The sequence below is a fragment of the Pseudovirgaria hyperparasitica genome (assembly GCF_010093815.1).
Source record: "Pseudovirgaria hyperparasitica strain CBS 121739 unplaced genomic scaffold EJ05scaffold_1, whole genome shotgun sequence".
NCBI lineage: Eukaryota > Fungi > Ascomycota > Dothideomycetes > Acrospermales > Acrospermaceae > Pseudovirgaria > Pseudovirgaria hyperparasitica.
In genome coordinates this window covers 2,368,269-2,395,654 of record NW_022985549.1, presented here as the reverse complement: position 1 = coordinate 2,395,654, position 27,386 = coordinate 2,368,269, and the positions used below count along the sequence as shown (strand labels likewise).

The 27,386-nt window shown below is 49.7% G+C and overlaps 11 protein-coding genes across 11 annotated transcripts; 8 read left to right on the top strand and 3 right to left on the bottom strand.

Moving 5' to 3' along the window:
* Positions 1-504: 504 nt before the first annotated feature.
* Positions 505-4,568, top strand: EJ05DRAFT_32206 (uncharacterized protein). Its single transcript, XM_033740768.1, has 5 exons — positions 505-1,354; positions 1,401-1,472; positions 1,529-1,747; positions 1,793-3,724; positions 3,779-4,568. Exons 1-5 carry the CDS (start codon positions 811-813, stop codon positions 4,363-4,365), a joined length of 3,354 nt encoding a protein of 1,117 aa, XP_033605714.1. The 5' UTR covers positions 505-810; the 3' UTR covers positions 4,366-4,568.
* Positions 4,569-5,725: 1,157 nt separating this feature from the next.
* On the top strand, positions 5,726-6,046 carry EJ05DRAFT_516672 (uncharacterized protein; the record flags this gene model as incomplete). Its single annotated transcript, XM_033748661.1, has 1 exon — positions 5,726-6,046. One exon carries the CDS (start codon positions 5,726-5,728, stop codon positions 6,044-6,046), a length of 321 nt encoding a protein of 106 aa, XP_033605713.1.
* A 1,109-nt stretch (positions 6,047-7,155) lies between these two features.
* On the top strand, positions 7,156-9,157 carry EJ05DRAFT_31986 (uncharacterized protein). The gene has a single exon (XM_033740751.1). The coding sequence runs from the start codon at positions 7,533-7,535 to the stop codon at positions 8,988-8,990; it is 1,458 nt and encodes a 485-aa protein (XP_033605712.1). The 5' UTR covers positions 7,156-7,532; the 3' UTR covers positions 8,991-9,157.
* An 867-nt stretch (positions 9,158-10,024) lies between these two features.
* EJ05DRAFT_496090 (uncharacterized protein) lies at positions 10,025-12,621 on the top strand (the record flags this gene model as incomplete). The annotated part of the gene is made up of 11 exons (XM_033746335.1): positions 10,025-10,199; positions 10,254-10,435; positions 10,484-10,766; positions 10,823-11,041; positions 11,103-11,155; positions 11,203-11,249; positions 11,295-11,392; positions 11,439-11,720; positions 11,781-12,088; positions 12,139-12,318; positions 12,403-12,621. 11 exons carry the CDS (start codon positions 10,025-10,027, stop codon positions 12,619-12,621), a joined length of 2,046 nt encoding a protein of 681 aa, XP_033605711.1.
* A 146-nt stretch (positions 12,622-12,767) lies between these two features.
* On the bottom strand, positions 12,768-15,256 carry EJ05DRAFT_506874 (uncharacterized protein; the record flags this gene model as incomplete). The annotated part of the gene is made up of 2 exons (XM_033747866.1): positions 12,768-13,672; positions 13,834-15,256. 2 exons carry the CDS (start codon positions 15,254-15,256, stop codon positions 12,768-12,770), a joined length of 2,328 nt encoding a protein of 775 aa, XP_033605710.1.
* An 862-nt stretch (positions 15,257-16,118) lies between these two features.
* Positions 16,119-18,969, bottom strand: EJ05DRAFT_447670 (uncharacterized protein). The gene is made up of 2 exons (XM_033742279.1): positions 18,397-18,969; positions 16,119-18,320 (listed from the first exon to the last, which is right to left on the bottom strand). Exons 1-2 carry the CDS (start codon positions 18,517-18,519, stop codon positions 16,425-16,427), a joined length of 2,019 nt encoding a protein of 672 aa, XP_033605709.1. The 5' UTR covers positions 18,520-18,969; the 3' UTR covers positions 16,119-16,424.
* A 163-nt stretch (positions 18,970-19,132) lies between these two features.
* Positions 19,133-19,652, top strand: EJ05DRAFT_496087 (uncharacterized protein; the record flags this gene model as incomplete). The annotated part of the gene is made up of 3 exons (XM_033746334.1): positions 19,133-19,137; positions 19,186-19,485; positions 19,532-19,652. 3 exons carry the CDS (start codon positions 19,133-19,135, stop codon positions 19,650-19,652), a joined length of 426 nt encoding a protein of 141 aa, XP_033605708.1.
* Positions 19,653-21,259: 1,607 nt separating this feature from the next.
* EJ05DRAFT_506871 (uncharacterized protein) lies at positions 21,260-22,560 on the top strand. Its single transcript, XM_033747865.1, has 4 exons — positions 21,260-21,688; positions 21,740-21,862; positions 21,930-22,139; positions 22,188-22,560. Exons 1-4 carry the CDS (start codon positions 21,496-21,498, stop codon positions 22,385-22,387), a joined length of 726 nt encoding a protein of 241 aa, XP_033605707.1. The 5' UTR covers positions 21,260-21,495; the 3' UTR covers positions 22,388-22,560.
* Positions 22,561-22,609: 49 nt separating this feature from the next.
* EJ05DRAFT_496085 (uncharacterized protein) lies at positions 22,610-23,660 on the bottom strand (the record flags this gene model as incomplete). Its single annotated transcript, XM_033746333.1, has 5 exons — positions 22,610-22,816; positions 22,863-22,973; positions 23,033-23,154; positions 23,203-23,328; positions 23,387-23,660. The coding sequence occupies 5 exons, from the start codon at positions 23,658-23,660 to the stop codon at positions 22,610-22,612; spliced, it is 840 nt and encodes a 279-aa protein (XP_033605706.1).
* Positions 23,661-24,140: 480 nt separating this feature from the next.
* On the top strand, positions 24,141-24,898 carry EJ05DRAFT_472167 (uncharacterized protein). Its single transcript, XM_033743132.1, has 2 exons — positions 24,141-24,252; positions 24,301-24,898. The coding sequence occupies exons 1-2, from the start codon at positions 24,175-24,177 to the stop codon at positions 24,649-24,651; spliced, it is 429 nt and encodes a 142-aa protein (XP_033605705.1). The 5' UTR covers positions 24,141-24,174; the 3' UTR covers positions 24,652-24,898.
* A 78-nt stretch (positions 24,899-24,976) lies between these two features.
* Positions 24,977-26,771, top strand: EJ05DRAFT_506868 (uncharacterized protein). The gene is made up of 3 exons (XM_033747864.1): positions 24,977-25,191; positions 25,257-26,010; positions 26,097-26,771. The coding sequence occupies exons 1-3, from the start codon at positions 25,108-25,110 to the stop codon at positions 26,561-26,563; spliced, it is 1,305 nt and encodes a 434-aa protein (XP_033605704.1). The 5' UTR covers positions 24,977-25,107; the 3' UTR covers positions 26,564-26,771.
* Positions 26,772-27,386: the final 615 nt, after the last annotated feature.

Sequence of the window (27,386 nt, the reverse complement as noted above, 5' to 3'; positions counted from 1 at the left end):
CAACTTTGGTATCCATTGAAATCATTCTTACTGCTGCCATTCACTCGACCTCATCCCTCCTCGCCAACCATCTACTCGTCACCACTCCGCTCCACCCTTCCACCCTTCGTCTCACACATTCGTCCTCTTCTTCGCCTCTTGCAAAGGCCTTGTATCTGTCTAATTTTATCTCTCTCTTTGCGCCTTGCTCCGCTATAGGCGGCCACCGTCTTTCCAGACAAGGGGGGGCGTACCATCCTCAAATCTGCTACGATTCACGATTTGCTACAGAACGCCCATTCACGCTTCTACGCACTTGACGACTCACTCTCTTACCAGATCTTCCTCCTTCCTTTGACGTGGTGCATTCGCTTGCTCGGTGCGGCCTTTGTACTTCTGCAACGTCCCCTGTTGTCTGTCATTTTACCGATCCTCGTCAATATACGACACGCCGCCTATATAGCTCACCATTGCTTTGCAAAAGCCACACCGACTACAAAATTATATCTGGAACAGCGTCTCTCTTGCTCTGCGATTTCTTCTTGGATTTAGCGCTCATACCATTGCCTTCTGATTCTGCAGCTCGAACTTGAGCCTTCCGCCACCCGTACCTCCTCCCACTCTCCCCATCTCGACCAACAATCCTTCAAGATTCCCTACCTACTTCCAGCTTCGGTCGCCACAGTGTCTTCAAGCAGGGAAGCTGGTGCGCAAGGCAGTAAAACCGGTCAAAACTCTGCACACAAGGCGTCAAACACGCCGCGAGGGCCGCGGAAGAGGCTCGATGGGAAGGATATCGGCACTACCATCTCAGAGTGTGGCATCACTACGATGACATCAAGAGAAGGTCCAGCTATGAGTACACTGAGAAATGAGCTCCCACTGCAGCCTCTGAGACGCTCTGCGCAAGTATCGCAACCATCCAGCTCCGTCCCTACCACGCCCTTCCAACATCCTCGCGCTCGCTCAAGATCACCATCCCCGCGTGCCACTCTCGGTGGCCACTCTCCACGTTCTGTCACCTCAGAGACAAATGGCCCTCTACCTTCCTTACGAAAACCACGCGCGTCAGGATGTCGCTACGAGACAGGTGGCGTCTCTAGCCGGAGACGGATACCCTACAACATTGGCGACGCTCCTCTAGACAAGATCGAAAATGTGAAACAGCATTTGAGTCCAGATGAGGACAAGAAGCTTACTGCTGATATGAAAGAGTTGTACGATCGCTTACTTCCAACCCAGGAGAGTGAGCGGAGCAGGTCAAAATTGGTTCAAAAACTAGAGCACATTTTAAAGACTGAATGGCCTGCAGAAGACTTCAAAGTTCACGTTTTTGGGTCTTCTGGCAACATGCTCTATACCAGCGACTCAGATGGTATGTCCTTCTGAACCGGCAGGGTCGTGAAGACTGACAATTCTAGTCGACATTTGCATTCAAACCCCGATGAAGGCACTGGAGAAAATGCACTACTTGGCTGATGCCCTTGCACGACGTATGCTTGCTCGTTGTCAGTCGTCCGGCGTGGCATGGATGCTAACGAGATACCAGATGGGATGGACCGTGTGGTGTGTGTGCCGTCTGCGAAAGTCCCAATCGTCAAGATCTGGGATCCGGAGCTGCTGCTGTCATGTGATATGAATGTCAATAATACATTAGCCTTGTCAAACACGCGCATGATCAAGACGTACGTCCAGATTGATGAGCGGGTGCGACCTCTGGCGATGATCATCAAACATTGGACAAAGCAGAGAATTCTGAACGACGCTGGTATGTGACTGTCCAGCAGTGTCGTGCTTGTTCTAATTGGTGTAGCTCTCGGCGGTACCCTTAGCTCGTATACCTGGATCTGCATGATTTTGAACTTTCTACAGACGCGAGACCCACCCATTTTACCTTCACTTCATAACATAGCAGGGCATAGAAAGCTAACTAGCGATGGCACCCAATCGGAATTCGCAGACGACCTGGACGCTCTCAGAGGGTCTGGAAAGTCGAACAAAGAAACTCTGGGTCAATTACTCTTCCATTTCTTCAGACTTTATGGTCATGAACTGGATTACGAGACTTCGGTCATCTCCGTCCGGAACGGAAGGTTACTTTCGCGCAGGGAGAAGAAGTGGCACGTGGACGATCGAGTCAAAGAGGGGCGGGATAGACTTTGCGTCGAAGAACCTTTTAATGTGTCGAGAAATCTGGGCAACTCAGCGGACGATACCGCGTTTCGTGGTATTCATGAAGAGATACGACGTGCATTCGACTGTCTCGCGAACGGAGGCCGCTTAACCGAGGCCTGTGAGCAGTATGAGTATCCCACCGAAAATCCGCAATACACCGAGGAAAATGGGATATTCAAGAAGCCCAGTGCAACAAAGGCAATTCTCACCTCAACAACGCCCACTTCGACGCGAGGCGGCCGCGGTGGATCTGGCTCCAAGGCGCGTGGTGTCTCGAGTCGACAAGGTACGCACATGTATGGCCGAAGGGCGTCAAGCGCTGCAAGTTTCGGCAACAATCGCCCTCCATTCTTACAAAGTCCATCGCTAGGTCCACAGGAATACGTGAATGATCTTCACAAACAGCTCTATCACCAATATCAGCTCCTGGAGCAACAAAAGGCACAGCTGTACGCGCAGACACACGCAGGCGCGCATCATGCTCAGCTGCAAGCACATCTACAAGCTCAGGCACAGGCTCATGCGCAGATCATGGCTCAATCTCAGGGGCGAACTCATAGTGTCAGTGGATCACCCCAAATGTCCGGCTACACGTCTGGGATGACAAGCCCAAGGATGTCGGACAATGGTCCCGCGACAGCGCCTCTGTTCCATGGATACTTATACCACTATCCGCGAACCTTGGAGCAAATGGCGTCTGCGGCATCACCGGACGGCAGCAGTCGGACAAATCCTTCGTCGCCATCCCTAGCAGCAACAATGCCATATCTTCGGCGGACGGTCCATCGCAGCTCTGCGGCAAGTGACACTCCAGCTGCATCGGTAAGATCACACTCTCAGCCTGCTCGCGTCTTCCCTCCTTCACACGCCATTCCGGGCTATCCAATCCCGGCGATACCACCAGAGTATCTGTCACAGCCCCGTTACGACCTACATCAGATGCAACATCCATTGCAAGAGGCAGCACCCCAGCAACCCACAAGCGCCGAGCTCCCTCACCAGCCCTTAAACACTAGTACGAATCTGCCGCAGCCGGTTCAGCCAGCTGATCGTGGGATCCCAAAAGAGTATCTGGGCTATTATATAGGCGAGTCACCCAAGCCACAAGACTTCACAGTCCAGCCTATTCCTTCCTGGAGCGAGATCGAAGGACGCCAGCGCCAGCGAAGAATCATACCAGAACACCACACAAGCTCACTGTTCCCGAGCTCGCTGAAGTACTCAAGATCGCCCTCTCCACTTGGCAGTCATTTTCGAAGCTTTTCCACCAGCGAAGGTCTTGGCTTGACTCCAACTGGAGCTGCGCGTCCTGGCAAAGCAGACAGATTAGGCTCAGTACAACCAAATCCAGAGAACGGGCTACTCATTGTGAATGGATCATACGATCCAGGCAGGGTCATACCTTCGCGAGATGAGGTTGAAAGCTCCAGGAGTGCCACGACATTATCAGACACGTCGCCGTCCGATAGTGTCTTCCCGCTGGAACTTCCTGAGCCACGCCAGAAACAACTTCAAGCCAATGAGCTTTTGCAGCGGCGTGACATTGGAGATCATTCCACACGTAATGGAGGTCATGTCACTGCTCCTTCAAAGGGTCCGACCATTGTCAGCTCATATTCTTCAGCGTCTGCGAACTCCATGGCGTCCCCTCGTTGGAAAGACTCGAATGGCGATGCTGAGACCATGAACAGATCGGGAACTCGCGAGGTTCAATCACAACGACACCACCAACCTACCGAAGGCATTCAGGCTATCGAAATTCCTAAAAGTCGGGAGAGCTTCCTGCACGAACCCAAATCTGCTGGTCTAGGTCCATTGCTATCTCCCGTGCTGGAAACCCGGACACCATCTCCAACAGCCAGCCGTGCTCTTGAGACTCGAAGCTCTAGTCAGGTCAAGCCTCTCTTACATGCCGTACCAAACGGGAAGACTAATAGCGAACATCGTCCTATTGCTCTGCCACCAAAGTCATCAACGGACTCCAAACAGTCACAAAAGGCAGCTCTTCCTAGGATCACTACGGATACGAATCAATTTGAAACAAACGGTCTGCCCAATAGCGCCAGTACACCACAATCTGGAGTATGGCAGAAGACGGGTTCTAAGAAGAGACTGAAGAAGAAGAATGGTGGTGCAAAAGCAAATGGAGAGGCAAGTAAGGGCTATGGGGAGCCACTTCCCGTCAATGAAGCAGATAGAAAAGGAGGGTAGTCTCGAACTGAATCGACAGACTGTCGCCATCAGATCGACATTTGATACCACAGTCTACATGGTGTCATGCGGAGCTTGGCCATCCGCGATTTGAAAAGCACTACGATAGATCAGACATCCCGCCTACTCACAGCGAAAAGAGGCGTCAGGATCTGGTCATCATCAGCAGACGTACCTGAAGTCCTTGGTTCAGACTGGAGTCCAGGACTCTACCGAACTCAACTTGCGACAGAATCTCAGCGCGTTTTTCTGTATATACCGTCTTGGAACAGGGACGCACATCGACGCCGAGGCATTGATCGTCCATGTCCAGTCATTAAGGGCTTTTCTCCTCTGAGTTGTGTCACTATAAAAGCCCAACTCCCAACCATTGCTGTGGAGAGACATACTAGAAACAGCTAGTTGCATGCATACTGGACTAAAATGCATTGATTTTGGCGTTGACTTCGCTTTGGTATCTTTTCATCAATCTTCTTTTTTAGCAAGCAAGCAAGCGATGAGCCCCCTCCTCCTCTACCTGCCCTCTACCTTTGTGGCTTTTCAGGCTGGCCGGCTGGCCGGTGAATGGTTGGTAGGTTGGCAGGCTGGAAGGTGGTGGGTTGTTGGCTTTTGTTGGAGGGGGGAGGTGAAAATGAGGACTTCAGGGAGCTTGTGTTATTGGGTTTTTATTTTATAGTGTCACATCGTGGCGAGGCGGCATTCTGTATCGCGGGCGAGTCACGGGGGAAATTCAAAGTCAGTGTTACATATGTTTTGATAGAGGAAAATTCTACATATGTTTAAAATGCCCTGGGTCAGGCCGAACGTGTGTGCGTGTGTGTATGTAGCACTCTAGAGATTTCTGTGTGAGACGTATTGTTTTTGCTTTCACGGACGTGTACCTATATACACCTGGTGCAGAGGCATATGGCCCTCCATCTATACCGGGTACTCCTTTCCAACACGGACCATGGACGAAGAGATCAGTCGTTACTGACGGAGACGGTAGCCGTAGGTCTTTCCAAATTTCAACCGTAGAAGTTTCGTCTGGTATAAGCTCTTCCTCGATCAGAACTCAGGGGGGAAGGAAGAGATGAGAAGGCTGTTATGATCTGAATATAAAAGCCAGTTTCCATTCCCTTACTCTTCTCTTCCTCTCTTCAGCTGGCATCATAACACAATCCGCCAGAACATCCATTCTTTGCTCTTTTCACAGAGCTATTACTATCTTCTTTCGTTCTTACCCTTTGTATATTTTTTATACAAATTCATTCTTTGGTGCCCATCCCTTCCGCATCTTCCGTTGCCTCAGCCCTCTCCACCACTCCCTCGACCTCCTATCTTCGACCTCCCCCCGAACCCCGAGCCGCCAGCAGAGACGATGGCGGACATGTCCTCCTGGTGGGACAAGGCTGGCATCCTTGGCACCTGGGCGACGTGCGTCGCCTTCGTTCTCAGCTGGGCTTGCATCCAGCGAGCATGGTTCGGGCAAGGGGATGGAAGTGAGAGGAGGATTGAGGAGGCGGTGGAGAGAGAGGTGCGGAGGAGAATGGAGGAGATGGAGGAGAGGGTGAGGGTGTGGCTGCGGAGGGAGGAGGAGAGGAGGGGGAGAGAGGAGGAGAGGTTGTGGGTGTGGCTGCGGGGGGAGGAGGAGAGGAGGAGGAGAGGGAGGGGAGGGAGGAGGAGAGGGAGAGGGAGGTGAGGAGAAGGGGGAGGGGGGTTGGAGACTGCTCCTGGTGAGCAGTCAGGAGAGCCAGCCGGGCCTCATAGAGAACCGAATACCGTGGTTCTCTAGGCCGCCAACCGAATCCTAGGTGCGATACGGCGCAGCACCAACCTAGGATGACAAGCACAGTCGTACACGGCTCAGACGTGTCCTGTGACCTCAGCGAGGGTTTGCACTTTTACGCAGTGCTGAGGACGAGTACCTTTCCGGACATAAACCCGGATTGGGAAACCAAGACAAACCCCAAACAAACTTACCTACCGACCACGATCGACTTTCGATGCTACAGGCTGGCATTTTTGGTGCTTCCAGGCTGACAGTCTCGAGGATTCTATGAAGTCGACATAGAGACTCCGAGGATCCAAGTTGACTAAATCCGAATCTCCATGCGATGGACATTCCGATCTAATAAGTCTGGGTCAGCTGTTTCGACGGTATGTGGCAATAGAAGACTGATTTGCACGGTTCAAGACTGGCTCTGTCGAAACTCTGATGCATTGAAACAACAAGTTCTTTGGATGCAAGCTAGTTGTTTGTGGATTCTGATGCAATGGGACTTCAAGTTACGTGAGTCCAAGCTGGCTTTCCGACTTTGGTCACACACCATAAAACAAGACAAGCGATTTCAGGTTTCGATGAGGTGGGATCCTAGATGCGACAAAACACCACAACACACTATTTCGAGGTTGTTCAGTTTAACATTCTGATACCAAGGGACAAAAGCTTTGATCTCTGCAGGCTATAGGGTGGAAGTTTCAGTCCGACAGGATCCCAGCTTCTCTGCATCCAGGCAAGTTTCTTTGAGATCCTATATCAACAGAGGGGAGACCAGATTTTCCCGAAGCAGATATCACAAAAAATGCTTCGTTCGCTTCATAATGGGAAATTCTTCAATTCGATACCGATACACCACTAGCAGTCTTTCCACAACGATTCACGTCAGACCGACACCCTGCAGGGTACGCCAAAACCCCTCCACATGAATTGCGATCTCAAACAGTCTGGTCGAGCAGTCGATCTTGAACGCCAAAACATTCAGCGACTCTCAACGGTCCAGCTCCATCCATTGGCGCACTGATCTCTGATACTGACGGTCGTCCAACAGCGACCTATCATAAGTTATGCGCATATCTCTGTCTCGGATGTTGTTGTGATGAGGCGAGTACCCATCAGAGGCGAAGCTAGTGAGCTTGCATGCATGTATCCTGTAGTCCAACATCCATAGTCTCATGTACCTAGTCTTCAAATCAAGAGTATACGACTGGCAACCTTTTGAGTAAGTGATGAGCTCTGATTGCAGTAGCATGCATGAACTTGGGACCGAAATCGAAAGTAACCATACTACTGAAGAAGTCCGCAGCGGACCGACCCGGGTAGTATATCGCTCTTGGTCACATTGAAATATCACTGCCCCCGAACGGATCCAATCACTTCGAAAACTCATTGCTCAAAACTTCTCACAATGCCTCAACATTGGATGTCGTTCGCGTCGGTGTCTGAACAGCTCAAACGCATACTGCGACGCACCAAAGATCACCCCAATGAAGGTGAAGATTTCCACGACGTCGTCCCTAGACCTGGTGGAAAAATGTCAGCCCAAACAGCTCCCCACCTTCCAGATCCCTTTAAGGACCGTCTTACAAGACTTCCGAATGAGTTATTGTTCCAAATAACAAGCTATTTGTCGGAGTCGGATAAGGGTAGCGTTGCGAGGACATGTGTACAGCTCTTTCGTCTTCTTCATACCGACAAGTTTAAAAATGATAGGACAAAGTGTATCAGAGGACGAGGCGCAAGAATATATCGCCAATTGTTCTCATGCGAGCGGTGTAGAGCACATGACCAGGCAACAGGGCCTCGCAGCTACAGACTTCGCTCAAGTCTCTGGTGTAGCGGATGCGGCGTGCATCACTGGTGGCACTACTTTTCGGACGAACAGCGAGAGATGGAGGACAAGAAACGCACTTGTATAGGGCGTCGTGGTAGCATCCGAGTATGTCCGCACCGCGACTTATCGTATAACGACCTGAAGGACATTCGTCGTCAAAATGATATTTCAACGCCATCTGCCGGGCTGGTACTGTGCGAGGCCCCGGATCACAGGCACGGGAAACAGCCTACGCTGTTCTTCGAGGAGGACGGATACGCTTCCATCATCAACGTGGACCGGGTGGCGACACTAGAATCCGACACCCGGGCGGCGAGATCGTCGTTCAAAGACACTCTGCTAGATACCCTGTTGGAAGCATGCGTAGCGGCTCCTATTTGCCCCCATATCGGGGCGTTGAAGCTATGGCTTACATTCAAGGACACCTTTGAGAAGTCCTGGAACCAGACGCCGAACGCATGTGCATCGGGCTTCGAACGCGATCAGCTTTGGCCACGTGCTTGTATGGGTGATACCGAGATCGAAGACATCTTTTGTCGGCCGGGCAGACGGGTGGCCCCGGACGAGTGCTACATTTGTTGGACCAGTTTTGACTTTTGGAAGCATCGGTGCCGTGGCATACCCGAGCTTGTGCTCTATCGGAGACGCGTCTTCCCCATCGCGCGGCCGGCGCACTCGCTCTGGCTGCGGAATCTCCGGGAGGAGGAGTTGAAGCTTGATCTGCCTCAGAGCTTAAAGCATAACACGTTCTGCAATGTTCCAGGTTGCAATAGGGGTTTTGTTGGGGAGTTGAAGTGGCATCACTTCCCTTCTGAAGATTACTATTGGAGGCCTGACAGTCCTGCTGACGAGGTTACTGTCGATCAGCCGTCGAGTCATAGTGCTGCCTGTTTTGAAATATGCCATCGTTTTGATAGAGGCCGCTGGAGAGTTGGTACTGGCTCCTGGGTTTCGAGATTCTGGAGCAGAGCGCCAGGAGAACCCTTATCCTCGACATCAGATATGGAATCAAAGATACGCGGCTCTTACTAGCATGGTGTTATACATGCAGTAAAGTCCATGTTTTCGATCACTCTACTGGACTTCCCCATCCATGACGGCCCGATCCTGTAGTCTTAGTAGAGCTGCAGTCCAAAGGCGACCGCCCCTTACCGCTTTCGGTCACTTGGCGCCCGGACTCAGACACTTGGAAAGTCCAGCTGTTTACTCCTCCAGCAGTCATCTCCACCTCTTTCATTTCTCATTTAACAATCCCATTTCATTCGCAAGACTAGTGCCGCATCACTTCATGTTCTGCATAAGCGCTTCCCTCCAATCGTGGCATAGAGTTGCTAGCTTGCTTGAACTGTGATGGAATGTATCATATTATCCTTCATTGGACCTCAATCGCCTGGCCAGGGTATGGTCAGCAGTCGAATCAGCTTCGACAGTCGAACTCAATCCAGGTCTGACAAAGAGTGCGTCCGATGGCTTGGTGGCTCTCCTGCGAACTCCGCCTGAATGTGGTCTGACGATCATATGGGAAGAGCAATGTTGCGGTCTAGCTGCCAATATAACCTGTGAGTAGCGACACATACTCACAGTAACTCTATACCCAAGGAGCCAAGTCCTCGTATCAATCCTGTTCCGGTCGGTTTACCACCTTCTCCTGCTTACACCACCCATTCTCACCGTAGAGTCTTGTAGTAAGCGTGCATATCTGCGCACGCCACTGTCCGACCATCTCAGTCTAGCCGGCATGGCTGACAACCATTCCTTTCCCGTTTTGTATCAAAGGATTCGATTGGCTTCGCCCAGAACGCAGCTATCGCCATTTATGTAAGGACAATTGATGCAAACCGGAATCATCATGCACATATGGCTGGCTGGTAGTTGCGTTTATCGGGAGTCGATTGGTCTGGTGACGAAAATACACGGGAGCTGTCGATGGAGTGTATGCTCAGCTCGAATTGAGTCGAGGCTACGGGTCCTGACACTTATATATTCTTTGGATTGAGCCCATTATTTCTAAACCTGCTCAAACTAACTCGCTGCTAGACCGGTTGTGCCTCGCGCCAGGAGTCAAGATGAGGTTTCTCGAAGCGTGCAAGTCGTTGGTCATTAGCTTCACTGCACTCTTCTCTACCTCTCCTTTCTCGGATAATTCGAACTCGCAGCAACCATTGGTAGAGTATCTATCAAATGGTCCTCCTGAACACGACGCCTACGCCAAGTTTCCTGTACGCTTTGATTCACCTAGTGGTATGTCGTAGCCGGTCACGTGTACATGTGCCACAGGTTTATAACTTCTTCAAGGTCCCGATTCCGATAATCCCGCACCGCCGTTCACATGCAAGTATAACTTCGACCGTCCGGGATGGCGGAATTGCTCTACTGCTTCGAATCGGAAGTGTTGGCTTGAGAACACAGAAACGAAGGAACAGTACAATATCACGACAGATTATGAAAACTACTACCCACCCGGAATTGTTCGCGAGGTATGACGGAACTTCCTTATTCACAGTGCTTCGCTCACGAGGCTCTAGTACTGGCTTGACTTGAGCGAGAAGACCATCAATGCCGATGGCGTGAACAATCCTGATGGAAAGGTTTTCAACGGGTCTTATCCGGGGCCTTGGATCCAAGCGTGCTGGGGAGACACGCTGAAGATCCATGTCAAGAACAACCTCGATTGTAATGGAACAACGATTCATTGGCATGGCATCAGGCAGCTGAATACTGTCCACATGGATGGCGTGAATGGCATCACGCAATGCCCGATTGCTCCCAAAAAAGAAGCCACATATATCTTCAAAGCCATGCAATATGGTAAGTCACAATGTCCCCTGCTGGAGCCTCGATGTGGACTGCTCATTCTTTCTCAGGTAGCTCTTGGTACCACAGCCATTACAGCCTGCAGTACGGTGATGGCGTCGCAGGGCCAATGACGATATACGGCCCGTCGTCATCAGAATTCGATGAGGCGCTCGATCCCATTCTGATGACAGATTGGAGCCATCAGAGCGCGTTCAAGGACTACGTTCGGGAATTGACTGGCAAACCGAGTATACCGAAGATGAATAGTGTGCTGATTAACGGCAAAGGTATGCAAACTCTTTGTGCGTTTCTGGTTACATGTGGATATCCAGCCTAATCTTGCAACAGGAAATTTTGCTGGTGCTTTTAACCTAACGAAGTTTACCAGACATATTAAACAGGTAAGTTGCTCCCGCATCATGCTGTCCTTCGCTAACGAGGTTTTCAGGGCAATCGATACCTCATGAGAATCATCAACACCTCCGTGGATACTGCGTAGGTTGACGAGCTCCATGTAGGAATACTACTCACAGTCGTTAGCTACATCTTCAGCATCGATAACCACAATCTCACCGTCGTCACATCCGATTTTGTCCCGATCGAGCCGTACACTACGGACCACATCTTGGTTGGCATTGGTACGTGCAGTCATTCCATCAGTCTAACAAATCTAACACAACTCAGGTCAACGATACCATGTGATCTTGCACGCAGAGCCAATTCCGACAAATGGATGGGTTTCCAGCAAAGGCAACTATTGGCTGCGTGCCATTCCTGCCGATGGTTGTAAAGCGTTCGAGGACGGCAACCAGCCCGATGAACGACAGGGCGTCATCCGATACAATAAAGAGGAGACAAGCGTGCCGGTCTCATGGAGACCGACTTGGAATCTGACCTGTCGTGACGAACCATACAGCAAATTGAAGCCAATGCATCGCTGGAAAGTGCCGCTTATGGACTTGCCACGTAAGATAATACTTGGAAATCGATGATGTGTGAGCCAGACATACTGATTACGCATTGTAGCGTCTGATGACTACTTTGAGGTCGGCTTGCAGAAGAATCCTGGTCGGCCACATGAGCACGATGACTTCCGCATGTGGTTCCTCGCCAACCATTCCATGTGGATCGACTTCGCGAGGCCCACCATTGACTATCTCAGCAACAAGACGTGGAACGACGACTCGGTCATTGTCGAATCCCAGGCCAAGAAGGATGAGTGGATTATCCTGGTCGTCACTCAACCGGCAAAGTACCTGCCAGTACCCCTTCCTAAGCCAGGTATGCCGGTGGTTGGTAAACCAGAGCGGCTTATGATTGCAACGGCCCATCCGGTATGATTCAAGCGTTTTGTGTCTCATGGTCCCTGAACTAACTATCACAGATCCATCTCCATGGCCACGATTTTGCATTGCTTGCCCAAGGAACGGACTGGACGGACCTCGAGCTCGGCAAGGTGAATCTCAAATGGGACAATCCGCCTCGCCGAGATGTGGCCCTACTCCCAAGCGGTGGCTACCTCGTGATGGCGTTCAAAGCCGACAACCCGGGCGTATGGATTGTGGTACGTACTCCTTCCGCTACAAAGATTACTAACCCCCAGGGAAAATATCATTCTTTGCTAACTCGCACCCGTGTTTCTTTACAGCATTGCCATATTGCCTGGCACGCAAGCAGCGGTCTGGCCATGCAGATCATCGAGCGCAAGGAAGACTTGAAAACCTTGCTGTCCTCCAAGGACCCGGAGATGGTTGCGCAGATGGCGCAGCACAGACAGGTGTGCAAAGACTGGGACGCGTGGTTCAAGAAAAACGAGAAGAGGTGTGCGATTCCGCCGAATCCGTTCCAGGATGATAGTGGGATCTGATGATGGCCGACTGAATATGGAAAGTTTTTTTTCTTGCAGATAGCCTGAGTGAGACAGAGATGGAGAGTATGAGCGGCATGTCGGATTTGTACGCTGTGGAGTAGGTCCGCGTTCTTATAATATATCAGGAATTCTTGTATGTATGCCTAGACATCCTTCACACCCCCTCCCTTCCCTTTCCTCGCTCTCTCACCTTCTCTTCCGCCCCACATGAACCCTCTCCTCTCATCCTGCTCCCTGCCACTATCAGCTCTTCTCTCATTCCGCCCAACTCCTCTTCTCTCTCCCCCTTCCCGCCCATCTGGACTCTCACCTTTCCCCTCATCGCCATCACCACCTTCCCCGCTCCGCCCTTCATCCCACTCATCCTGCTGATTTTCACCCCCTTCACGTCCCATTTTCGCATCTGCATCTGGATCTGCGTCTGCATCCTCGTCCATACGGGCTTCTCGACGTGTTGCTTGCGCTTGGTATGGATTTAGATTTGGATTCGGATTCGGGTATGGATTCGGGTGCTGGTTCGGATGCTGGTTCGGATTCGGATACAGGTTCGGATACTGATGTTGGTGTTGGTTTTGATATTGGGTTTGGTATGGATATGGATATGGATACGGGTATTGGTTTGCTGTGCCGCGGAGCGTGGTGCCGGGCGCCACACCTTGTTGTTGGTCGAAGAAGTGCGTTTGCTGGGGGTATGGTGGGCGTTGGAGGTTTGTGGGTTGGGCGGGTATGGTATAGTTGGGGTTTGCGGGTGCGGTTGGGTAGGTTTGGTAGGGTGGTGGCTGGGGATAGGATCCTGGTCTTGGGTTGGGGTTGTAGGGGTTTGGTGGGAAGGGGTGTGTTGGGTGTGGGTAGGAGGGGATGGGGTATGGGTTTGTTTGCTGGGCGTGCTGAGGGGGTGTGGTGTTTGGGGTGGGGGGATTGACTGCGGGTGGAGATTTTGGTGATGGGTCTTCTGGTGGTGGTGGTGGTGGTGCGGCTTGCGGAGTTGGCTGTGGGTCTGTTGTCTTTGGGTCTGGTGGTGGATTGGTGTGTTTTGGCGGTTTCGCGGCTATTTTGTATTGTTAGTGTTTGTTGGAGTGAGAAGCGAACTGATATGATGACGTTCCATAAGCTGAAAGGAGGAAAGAATGTTAAACGTATGGTGGTGTATTCACAAAGATCACAACGTACTCGCTGGCGCCACTCAGTAGTAGTCAGTGTAGAACTCACCATCATCACCGTCATCATCCCAGTCATCCTCGTCTCCTCCATGTTTACGCATGTTTCTCCCTCGTCGGCATCTTCCTCCTCCTCCTTTGCCGACGAAATGATCGCTAGACTCCGTGCTCCAGTCATCATCCATTCGTCCTCCGCGCAGACGCCCGCCAAACATGTCCTTGTCGCCGTGCTCGGCGTTGACGTGGTCGTGGACATGTATGTGGTCTCTCCTGCCTCCGTGTGGACCACCCATGCGGCTTTGCATTCTTCGCATCCCGTCTAGACCACGAGTGCCTCTGCCAAAGCCTCTGTGGGCTGCTCTGCCTCTGGCTCTGTGGTCTTCGTGGCCAAAGGCACCGTCTCGGCCTTTGTGGTGATCGACAAATGGCTCTTCATCGTAGCTGTCGTCATCGTCAGATTCGAACTGATGGTCGTCGAACGCATTTCGAGCTTGGCGGCGTCCCGGTGGTCGTTTTTGATATCTAGGGTCGCGCAGAGCGCCCATGCCAGACCGCATCGGTGGCGGCCTATACATATCATGCTGGTCCCTTTCGCCGAATGCGTCACCATCATGGCACTCAGCACCGGCATATCCACCTCTACCACGCAGTCCCCAATGTGGCGACGGCACCCCGTTCCTCCCACGCCCCTCAACCATCTCACCTTCATCCCCACCATCTCCACCACCCCCTTGCACAGCATGCTCAAACGCCTCCCTCAACCTCCGAGGCAGATTCTCCATCGCCGTCTCCACACCTCGATTCCCCTTCTCCACCGCCTCCCGAATGCCCCCAATCCCCTCCTCCATCCTCTCCGCCCGTTCTCGCTCGCTCTGCTTCGCCTTTTTCTTCCGCCGCGCCGCTTTGCGCGCTGCCTGCGTGCCGTCAAAGTCCCCGACACGGATCGTGCCGGAGAGTGCTTCGCCGGTTCTGGAGTCCCGGCCTCGGTAGGAGATCTTCTTCCCGTTGCCCCGGCACTTGCATGTTCCTGGGCAGATGCATGCGTCGACGAAGGGATCTCCGGCTGTGTTTCTATTGGTGGAAGTCGCAGCAGCAGCTTGTGCGTGCGGATATGTGTCCATTTCAGCCTTTGTAAAGCGAGGTGCGCGAGGAGGTGGTTGACGAGGATGGTCATCGGCGTCGCTATCGGGGAGTTCTTCGACGAAGCCTGCATCTCTGCGTGCGCGAGGGTATAGATGGGCTCGAGGAGGTGGATGTTGAGGGTTGTATGGCAGGTGGTGATTAGCTTGCCCGTAGAATGATGGGTCGTAGGGTGGTTGGGGTGGTGCTGGCTGGAAACGTTGACCACCGGGCTGCGGTCTGTAGTAGAAGGGAGGGCAGATCTCGTCGCCTTCATGGTAGTCGGCAATCGGGTAGTTGGCGTAGGGGCCGGGGACGGCGATGATAGGGGGTGGCATTGAGGATGCGTTGCCCATGATGTCGTGGAGAGAAGATATCTTCCGGGTGTGTCTAGGCTTGTTTATAAAGGGGTTAGGGATATTCGTCGAGAAGCCGAGATCAAGAACTCGAGATGATGCTGTATGTCAACATGAGACACTTGGAAAGATATCGGTGAGCTGCCTCGAACCACAACCATGCAATTTGTCTAGTTTGCAGAAATTCGATAGGGCCGTATAGTTTAGCCTCATCCGTCCTTGATAAGTCTCGCTTCGCGACGTGCAGGTTCAACTGTTGCCACCAGTAAACACTCTCACGAACGAGCTCGAATACAGAAACCTACAATGAAGGGGAAAAGGAGTGTCCTGCCAGTCCAGCAACTAGATCAGCAGTGTGCGAACTCAGCCCATCAGCTGACTCTTCAACGTAGTACACGCACAATGGCGTTTGCAAACAAGCGACATACTGAGGCAAACAAGTAACCGTGACTAGGATATGATATTGAACTACATGTCTACAGCGTTGGAGCAGGGTGCTACGTCGTGGAAATCGTCTCCTGTGGCACCGGAGGTGGAGCGAAGGAGCCGAAGAGAGAAGGGCAAACAATGCCTGTGCGACGTGGCAGTGCGGTTAGATGCATGTGGGAAGTCTCCTTCGCTATCTCGGCTGAGGAGGAGTCCTATTCCCTGTCTCATGTAATATCAAACAGCCGCCGCCGCTTCTACTTGATGACAGAATGGGACATGAAGATGCATTGATACAAGCTAGATGCGGTAGGACGAGAATCGACACCACACACAGTGATGAGATCTTCGGTCAAGCTCCATTCAGGCTTGGTAGGACTGCAGAGAACCATGATGGATTAAATCTTGCAGAAAGGGCAGATATAGAAGTACATTTGTGTATATCTAATCTATGATGTCGCCGGTGATCATGCTATGGCATTAGCAGCGGCGATGATATGTAATCTTACAGTAGGTGCGTAATGCACAACGTGTTCTGCCTATCTTAGCAGCCTCATATGCTTTCGAGGCAGATTATAGGTAATGTTGTAGCCGTGCACGAATTAACCCCAGGCATCCTCTACCGGGCGCCGTTACTGCAATAGTCGTTGTAGCGCACTCTACTCATCATGACCCAATGCATATCGACATGCAGCTGAGATACTCCATATAGAAATGTGTTGTAGAGAAAGACGCATCGAGCTCAATACGATATTCGGAGGCGCGATCTGCCACTTCTTCTTGGGCTCTCTGAACCGGCCATGCTCAGGCTCCTCTCCCGGCTCTGAGTCTCTCTCTTGAGAATTTCCTCCCTCAGCCCCCTTCTGCCTCGACGCACTTCTCTCTCCTCCTCGGGGGCAATGAAGCGGTTGACCATGCGATGATCAACTATCCGCTCTTCCTGGTCGTGCTTGTTTTCCTTCTCACATTTTGGCCAAACGTAGCCATACAACTTCGAGTGACGCTCGCAACGTGGGCATTCCGCTCGCGTTTGCACATCGTCCTGGACAAAGTCTGAATTACAGGTTCGGCACTTGACCCACCGTGAATTCAAATTACACAGTAGCACTTCGGTCATGGTATAGTCGCCATGTCGTCGAGGGTTCAGATTTGGACGATCGGGGTCTTCGATTGAGGCAATAGGTGTGCTGAGCAGGTTGGGGCGACTTCTCGCGCGCGTGGCTCTGGGTCTGCGTCGAATTGTTTGGCTTACGTCGTCCATTTCCAGGCTATCAGACAGTTCAGAGAGATCAGATGAATCATCAGCATCGAGGAGTAAGTTGAGTCGCGCCTTGGAAGCAGACTTTGGGATTAGTGCTCTCTGAGGACCGAGTACCACTCCCCCGACCGTAAGGGTTGCAGAATCATATTCAGACTTGACTTTACTAATAAGGTCGTCATCGACGGAGCTAGCAGCTGTAGACTGGGTCGATGGATTTGAATCGTTTACAGATGAGGCGAATGGTGATCCAATGGAAGCCTCAGAGTCTGATGAAGAGATTGGAGCGTGGTCAGCAGAGGCTCTTCTTCCCTTGGCAGGTGATTTACTCAGCCGCCTCGTAGACGGCAAAACGCAATCAATGGGTGCGGTAGAGGCCACAGTGTCATCATGCCTGACCGGCGGCGTTGGGGACGACTCTTGCTGAATAGTACGAGACAGCAGACTAGGCCGTTTCACCCTGCTTGGAGAGCTGAGGAATTGAGGGACTCTGGAGCCTGAAGCTACGTCGCTTTCCCAACTCTTTCGACGCTTTTTGCTAGAGACAGGTGTATCTTCCTTTCCGATGTTATCCTCTTCGCCATCATGCTTTCTCTTTTTCCGGAAAGAGTAGGGCGTTCCATTTCCAGATGACTCTTCTGGGCCAGGACTCGGCGCTCGACTTGAGATAGAGTCAGATGACACATTGGTTGACGATTCCTCATAGTATGCCGCCCATCCATTCCTGCCAGCTTTCTCACAACTCTCACATAAACATTCGCAATTGTCTTCACCGAAGTAGTCATCTCCATATTTTACGGTGATTTCCTCGCCAACCTCAATATGCTTCACAGATTGAATCTGCATGCCGTTCCAACCGTGCGTCATCAACTTTGCGTTCGCGTTGCAGTCGTGGTTTGCGAAGCGTGCCGGGCCCAAGAACAGTGACGGGCACTTTTTGCGACTCGACATGACAATACTGAAGTCACGTCTCGTCAAGTCTAAGTCCTTCTCTTCCGCCTTCGTGAGTGCGACCTGCACGCCGCTTAGATATTTGATGGTCTCCCCCTTCTTGATCTCCTTGCGTGCAGTAATGGACGCTTCATGAGTGTCGATTGTGTATCGATTAGTTGTTGTAACCTCAAAAGGACAGTCCGGCATATAGATATCAACGTATTTCCGCAAGTGCTTCTTAAAGTGGTCCTTTTCGTCCACGGTTCGTAAGCGTTGGTAGAAATTGCGCGAGGCGCTTATCTGTGTAAGGAACTTTTCCACCGCACGCCCGGGCTGTTTCTCTTCAATGACATGTTGGCGAATTACGTCGCAGATTTCTTCCTCGCGTGTGCCTCGGGCTGCCGAATACCGTGGCTTGTTCTTGCGAATTGAGGTCCAGTAATATATCTGCATAAAGCTCGTTAGACATTGTTCGCCGATAAAGGGTTCACTCTGAACCCCGCGATCATACAGGAGTACATACACGATCTACAACCAGATCCGTGATCAAGTCATCGTAGTTCGCCAATTGCGAAAGCGTCAATCCGCCCTTCTTTGCAAGGGCCTCACCCAGCGGTGCGGCCTCCTTCTCTTTTCTGCTGCCCATGATGACTGTATCAGTTGACCAGCGTGTCTTCCAGACGATATTTCAGCGGCTGAACAGGCGTAAACAATATGCGCGCGCAATTCGAAGGGATAAATGGAGGCTTGTCGTAGAGGACAACGCGATCGGAAGATCCTTGCTACCGTACGAATGTACGAGCTTTTCGCGGATTGGACATGGAAAAGCGTGGATATTTTGAAAAGTGCAAAGAGATCTGTGGAGAAGGAGGTTGGGAAAGACAAGTCAGACGCGTTGACGAAAGTGAATGCGACACGGCTGTTTGAAAGGGGCCGGTGGCGTAGGTGATGGTTTAACCGGTGGTCTGAACGCCAAGGGAGCTATCGTCGCAAACACACATTGTACTATTGTTGTGGTACTCTTTGATCATCCAGTATCGAAGGCCAAAAGATCGTGTAGAAGGAAGACCGGTCTCTCATAGTGTAGTGACCATAGGTGTCAGGTTTACTTGTTGCGATACGCCGACAGGCTGTCTAAGGCAGCAAGGCAAGCAACTAGCATAGTCATTCATTCTAGTTGCGCCATACATCCACTTTTATCGTCGCAGCTTCATGATCCGATGAATATGCATCCGCGCGACCACAACTTGTAGGGCCCAATGAGGTATGCGACTGATTTTACGATCCTGTCCAAGTCACTGACGAGCTGCAGTTTCTTGCAGCGAAACATCCGCACCGCACCCCTAGGCTACACAACTCCATCATTTCCATCTCTGTACTGGCCAATTCCTGTGGCCGGCCCCCAGGCAAATTTCTTATACAATATTGGAGACGTCTGGAGGTTCACGCTTCTCTGGACACTCATCTTCTACGCTGCTGTACACGCCGCTGTCTGCTTCTGGGCGATTGCGATCCAAAAACGGAATTATAAGGTGATATGGACGGTGCCAATAATATATGCTGTGATCGGTGGAGTGGAGGCATTAATTGCAGGCAGCGTTACGGGAGGCTTGTATGTGCTTTCATGATACAAGATATGTGATACTCACCCATGACAGAATTGGAACCGTATATCAAGCGGGTTACTATAGAGTGTCAACCTGGATTCCGTTCGCTTGGGCACTTGTCTGCACTTTGGTCCTCATACTATCTTCATTCGGGTTCCAAGGTGGTTTATGAAGACGTCAGAAGCATGGCTATTTGGGCAGCAAGAGTTCGAGTCACCGCAACTGAACCACTTCACTGTTGCCCGTGTCATCTACGAGACATTGTTGGAGAATGACTGCGTGCTTCTGACAGGGTTTGAAGCACCAACCGGGCCTATCTAAGGTTCCTTCAAAGTGACGCATCGCCGGCACACTGAGACGACGCTCGTGAAAAGTACATTGTCGTAACGTGCTGGCTTTCTGATCAGCACGAACTAACCTGCTCATTTGGAATAACACAGTCTAATTTAGGATGTGACGTCAGCTATCACTGCCGCATCTCCCCCACCTGTGACAGAGTCTGAGCCACCGCTCTGTCCTTCAGTCTTTGGATCTCCACTCTAGAGAACTCCTGGAGGGACACCTCTCACCAGACCAGGGACAACAAAGAGACCAAGTTCTTCATACTTAGACGTAGCTGGTCTCTCCGACTCATCGTCGCGAGCTCGAATGATGAAATAACTTTCCTGGAATGGCTGGAGGTGCTTTTGTTCGATCAACGTGAAGAGCAGGGAGCGCTGGTCTGTCTTTGAGGGATACTGTGTGCGGTCTACTAGAAACGTACTCTTGCCTTGGGGCGATTCTCCGCCTTTGCCACTAGGTACGCTATCTACAAATTAATATAATATGAAAGTGACGTTGACTCGTAGTTCGTATCAGAATTGGTAATAGAACAAGCAAAGTCCTTTTTTGAAACATAGTGCTGTCACTCAAGTAGTGATTGCTGCCTATTTTAAGCCCAAAGCAAGTGCGTGCGTTGCAGGCGGCTATGCATTGATTGGGTGTGAAGGTTCAGAGACACATTGTAACCTTGGATCCATAACACATCGTGCTACTACGATTTCATGTTTATACTGTGTACACGTGACCATGGAACTCTATATGGAGCTTCCTCAAAGAGTATAATATGACGCCCCCGCATTTTCCACATGAAATTGTAGTCTCGGGAGCTTATATAGAATTAGAGATAGCGGCTTAGTATAATAATAACATTTTCATAATAAATAGTCCCCGTAATGCACACTATACCTTGACGAACTATAATAATAGAATAGAAGTATAGAACGCTAGATAGTATTATAGATGTCAGGCAAAATAGATAGAGATATCGAGAAGAAAAACTTAATAGCAACTAGCTATCTTATTTATTAGGGAGTATGTTCGATATGAAAGCAAAAATATAAATCGTAAGCTACTATCTCTACTCTCTATATAATAAGCTCCCGAGAAATGACTCATGAGGGTGCTTCTATGGATGAGCTAAAAGCTACACTAAGGTAAGGACTTCTCTCCGAATATCGCACAGACCAGGCCTATCTAATATCCCGAAACGCAGACATAAGTATGTTCTGCTGGATGGATAAAGTACTGGGGTGTCAAAATCCTTTATCTTCGGATATGCCGAATGTCCTCACTTTCTTCGAATGTCAATCCATTTGCGGTGAACTATCGGCATCTGTGAAGCAACAGCCCGCCCACAGCCAGCCACACAGCTCATCCCCGGCACCCAAGTTGGGGCTAGGCGAAACCCAAACACACGGTATGCATGCACTATCATGGGTAAGTTCCTTACATGCATCCTCCTTTTAAACAGGTCAAGCCAGGCCACCTCAGTGGTTATACGTTTTGAGATTACATGGTGAGGGATTTTCTGGAGCCAGCAAGATGACGTTGGCTATGAAATGCCGCGACTGCCCAGTAATTGCACTAGAGCCTTCGTATGACAGGGTGAAGCGAAAAGGAAGAGCATGATAATCGGTTTCTGGAGCCTCTGGCTCCCTTATTGAAGGTGTCTACTGACTGTGAAGCTTCTCGCGATGGAGGTCTTTTACAATCACGAGACGACTTCATTTCGAGCCTGCTGGGCCCGAATCTTGACCAGTCTGAACATTGTTGTTTTCTTTTTCACCGTTATCCTCAATATCTGGAGTTTCCAACGACTAAATTCATGTAACAAGACGACTTTGCTTCCAACAGATAGCCGACAACAACGAGTCTTGAAGAGTCATTGTAATGTAAATCCTTTTTTATAACTCCGCTTCTGGTACTAACGCAATGGAGACCCTCTGATTGACTTAGCACAATACAGTCCTAAGAGGTTTGACGCTGATTTGGGAGCACCATCAGTTTACAAGGGTCCTCCTAGACCACAACTTGACGACGCGTGGAAGAGGTTGGTCGATCGTATGTATTGTCTTCGAATTCTCTACGGCCACACCAGTATACATACTTTCATTCTGACTCTCAGCAGAGCCTATGCTTCTAGTTAACAATGAGACGTTGCAGTCGTTTGATCCAACTTCAAAGCCTTCAAAAGGCGTCAACGGTCATTATTATGCTACAGTCGAAGTTTATCACCAGCTGCATTGTCTAGATATAACTCGTAAATTCATCTGGCGGCAGAACTATCAACATGTCGACACATTCCAGGATCCCCCGGATATGGTTTGGGAGCACGTTGGTAAGTTCTAGTACTGTTCAGGAATGTATATTATCTAAGGGTAAACAGATCACTGTATAGATCTCCTTCGTCAGGTCCTAATGTGCAACGGAGATATAGGTCTCGTCTTTTACACTGACGTTGGTAAACTGAAACCTGTTCCCCGTTTCTCTACAACCCACATGTGTCGAGACTTCGCTGCGATTACAGAATGGGTCAACAAGCATGACTCTGAGCTAGGAATTTATGCAGAAAATGATGTCAATTGAGTCTATTCGGACGCTTCGTTTGATCTCCTACCAATACATATTGGCCTTTTTCGTAAAACCGACAATTCGGTACAGCCGCACTGTCCCCACATTGTGGTATCGTCCCAATCAATTAGATCTCTACCAGCCCTGTAGAGGGAGTGGTCTGGAAACTAGATACTGTATGACTACTCTATCAACCCTTCTGCCAGATTCGCAATATCTATGCACAACTGAATAAGCCTATGGTGAATATGTGTACGTTCCCCATCCCAAGGGATCATTAGTAACAACCGTCTCCTTATCAATGGCGCTTTTGATCCGTCTATTCCAGGCCCACTGTTGAATATTAGAGAACTTCCTACAAGTATGGACAACTTCTGCCACGACTTTCATGCTGTCCTTGAGCGATTGCCGTGCAAACGTAGTAGGAGTTATGTCACTATGGCACTATCGAAGCTCGTCAGAATGAGTCACATGCGTTGCACTGACATACCATTATGCTTTGACGGAGCATATCAATACAATGATCAATATGCTCGATACCCATCAATTCATCCACATTCGACATATCGACACCGTTATATATACCCTTTCTGATCATGTTCTGTCAGACAATTCGATCAGCACGGATTTTCATATTCATTTCACGCAGTTCAGACTCACCAAACAATGAAGCTGATGGAACACTGATAATTGAACTACGTAGCCGCCCTTGTTATCGGGCAAGGGGAGAGTCTTGTTGTCCATAGGCCTAGCTTCCTCTGCGCTGATTCTTGTAATGCCAACTCAAAACAATTAGCATTGGTAACCGAGCAAAATCATGGACTTCTTACAGTCGTAGAGACCGGTCCACAATTCATTGTTCGCTTCTGAAGGCTCTCCTTGGAATGGTGATCGTTCAATGCCAAACGCACTTGAGAAAACAACTCTCTCATTCTCAATAACAGGCAGAGCAGGAGCTTCTCGTTCTGGTTAGTACTCTGCACGCGGACTCATTTCGGAGTGATCTGGCCTCACAGTATGTAAGAATTCGATCATATAAGGATCCTGGAAACAACCATTTCCAGGCGCTCACGAAGTTTAAGACCAAGGAGAGAACAAAGACGATGCGCTTTAGTACAATTATTCTTGGTCTGCGCATAGGTTCGTATTGTCCAACAATGGGCTGCTCTTCTGCATCTGGTGCCCTATGTATCCCAGTAGTGGTTATACTACTGGAGTCGAGATTTTCAAGACGAACATACTCAAGTCCATCATGGCCTCTCGACCCAGCTGCTTGGCGTCGAAACATTGTGAAAGAGAATGATGATTACAATCTATGTTCGAGGCTTGACTTAAAGATGTTCCGAAATGTGCTGAATAATGGATATCTGGGACAGCAGTATGGCAGTGCTTCGGGAATGCTAGAATGCTGGGTTGAGGCACAGCAGAGTGTTTTGGCGCTGTGGTTGTCCCCTGCACATCTATGCAACATTCAGTCGCACTAGTGATCCTCTACAACTTAGTCCCGCATTGTGATGCTGTCCTCCTGCACATGCACGATCCCGGTTTAGTGCAACAGTCAGGCAAGATAAGCCTATGCCGTAGACGAACAAATATGTTGAATATTCTGTAGGCTGGCAAGAGAAATCTAGCAAGCATCCAATCCCTTCCCTATTCTGCTTCCCGGGATCCCCTGACTTATACGATGAGCCTTGAGAGATTTAACCGATGTCTGTAATTATGATTAGCGTGATTAGAGTAGATATAAGAATAGAATACTTCTACCCAACGCGCAAAACGACCAACTGAAAGTTCCTTTCGAAATGAAGACAGTGTTTTTCTCCTCTACTCTGGCTGCTACCGCGGCATGCATGGCGATAGCGCCTTCGGTCAACATAGCCGGGAGTTTCTAACGCTCTATGATATGATATGGAACTAACGTAGCACAGGCCATCAAGGAACGGTCTATTCATGATCCAGATGTAAACCCTACGACCGTCGACAGTACGGCCACGAGATCTCAGTGGGTGTCTGCTTACAAGATCCCTCGTGATGCACAAAAATCTGAGGCTGGCTTTACTGTCGATAGTACGGCCACGAGATCCCAGTGGGTGTCTGCTTACAACAGTCCTCGCGATGGGCAAGATCTTGCTGTTGCTGTACCATTGGCTTCGAATGGCGATAAAGACCTGACCGGTAGTGATCACTGGGTATGCATACGACTCAATCTGGTTGACAGAGGTACTGATGGACTTGAAGCTACCAAATGGACCAGAATCTCTCGATGTCAACGATCTTGAGGTGGGCTACCACGCTCATTTGATGAACATGCACGATTCAGGATCCTGGCTTCATTCAAGACTTCGCGATGTCAAACGTTTTTTCAAAGTCGGCAATGCTTAGGAAACATTGCTACCTTTCTTGGTAGCGGAGACGGTGGGATGAATCGCAAGCTAGACCGCTAGCCGTAGCATAATCAAGAAATAAGCCCATCGCAATTGAATTGAGGCACAGCTGCGCCAAGCAAGTCTGTGCTCTTCATCCCACATCACGTGATGTTGCCAAGTGTGTACCTTACCTGAAGTGAAGGTGGTGCCTGGCGTTTCGATCCCTGTGAGATCTGCACTACGTGCAAGTATATAAACCCCACAAACCTTTTTGTTGTCCACTGGTACATTCCATCACTACCGTTCAAAATTACTGACGTTTAGAGCTTACGAAAGAAAATTATTGAGTCACTTCTAGAGTCTATCATCATGTCCACTAATCACAATCATATGGGCTACCAAGCCCGAATCGACTTCGTTCAAAGTCTGCTGCGTGAGGAATTAGGCGTCAACGTAAGCCTAATTCCATCGGCATGCTCAAGGGTGGTGCCTGATGCTAACTTTTCACCGCATCATAGTCAGATGCTGAAATCACTCCCATCCTATACGACCCCGAGTTTCCGTTTAGATACAATAATTTTGTCTATCGTATTACACTCTGTGAACCGACCAGCTCAGACCAGGGAAGGAAGTATGGCGTATCTCACCGTCCTGGCTGTGTATCAATTCCCGACGGCACCAAGAATCTCATAGTGCGCCTTGCAAATCCCAATGCTGAAGGAATGCATCATGAGACCAGGATTGAGAACGAAGTGGCCATCATCAGTCTCGCCGCCTCAGCGCTGAGGGACTTCCAGCCACATGTGGTTCCGTCTATATATGCCTGGGGCAGTGCGGCAGCCAAGTCTTCCTTTGGTTGGACCATCCAGGAACTGATGCCTGGTACCTCTCTGGATGAATTATTCCCATCAATGGAACTTCCGCAGAAGAGGGAAGTGTTTGCACAGATGGCTAGACTGCTCAAAGGCTTGCAGGACTACCAACTTCCCGAAACTATTACCGCATTTGGAGGTGTGACCTTTGACAAGGATGGCAAAATCGTAAGCGCGGTCATGCCTACTGTTGGCAAAGGACCATGGCCATCGTATGAGGCTTCTTTTAGGGGTCGAATAGAAGAGGAATTCCGGGAAGTGGACGAAAATCCTCACGTTCAAGGATGGCGCGGTGAAGGTATCAGAGACAGGTTGGATGCATTTGTTGAGCGTGGACTCTCAGCTCAATTCGAATCACTGGAGACAAAGCAGGACAAGTCAATTGTACATGCCGACTTCAGTAAGTACCCCTTTCCAAGCCTTGTCTCCTTGTCCTTCTTTCACTTCGCGTACATGCTACCAGACTAACAGTCTTTTTTCCAACAGACCCCAGTAACCTTCTCATCGACCCTTCGACCCTTCGTATTACTGGATTGATTGATTACGACTTCTCTAGTATCTTGCACCCTTCTTACGAGTACCTACGGTCTTTTCTTGGTGCCGGCGGCCAATTTCGAGGCTGGTGTGGTGAAGAAGGAGGTGAGCAAGCGGCACTGACCGAAGCTAGGCTGCACGGGTTTCCCTCACCTCTCCCACAATCTACTGAGAATGGAGTAGACTGGGAAGCTGCGAGAGTCTTAGATGAGGAGCTAGAGAAGCTGGACGTCAGGAGGCCTAAGACGATCAAGGGAATCGAAAAGGTGGCAGATGTTGACACTATACTACGTACTATCGTGCCATGGCGTCTCAGTAATCCTGACATCTTGCAACGACAGTCAGAAGAAGTGATCAAGAAATGCAGGCGCGAGAATGAGGAGCAACTGAAGAGGTTGCTTGATTATCTAGGATTCTAGGAATGCTACGTCGCTACATGTATGTGTAGCGTCCTCAATCATCTAAAATGGAATGAATGACAAAGCCTGTTATTAAGACTGGTATGTAAACAGCAATTATCTAAGTTAAGGATAGATAGAGTCATCCTCAAGGTTTATACTATTTTTCGCATTATAGCTATCTTCTTGATAAGTATATCTGTCACGGGGCATATAATGATTAGACTTGATATGTATCGATATCTATATGATCTATTGCATATCATGTTTGGAATATCCATTAGAAACGCGAATTGATTTACTAAGGTATCTACTGCTAGTATTCTATGTATCATTCACAACCTAGATATCACCTCTTTAACTAGTAAATGAATTTCCTTCTTGGATATAATTATGCTGTTAGTATTTTAGAGTACTCTTACTTTTAGATTCCTATAGAGTATTTTTTTTGATCATGTTTCATCTATTACAAAGTCGCATTCACAAATCTAGATATTTAATGTTAGAAGAATGCCATAGAGAATATTCAGAAGATGTAGATGTCCGGCATAGGCAACAGGTGGCATATGCAACGAATTTGTGTAACTCTAAGTGAACCATAAGGAGATAAAACTAAGTTAAAACATGAAAGATGGCCAGTCTTTGTACTATGGAATCGATCCTCTGCCCACTCCTACCATTAGATTGATAGCCACTCGAAGACTCCTTAGATTCGTGATATTGATCTGACATGCACATGTGGTGACTATCCATCTGGGCTTAGGGGAGTAGCGGAGAGCATGACATACAGAGTCTCCGTATCTAATGTCCACTTATAGAGGTAAGAGATTAGAGCTCCAAAGAA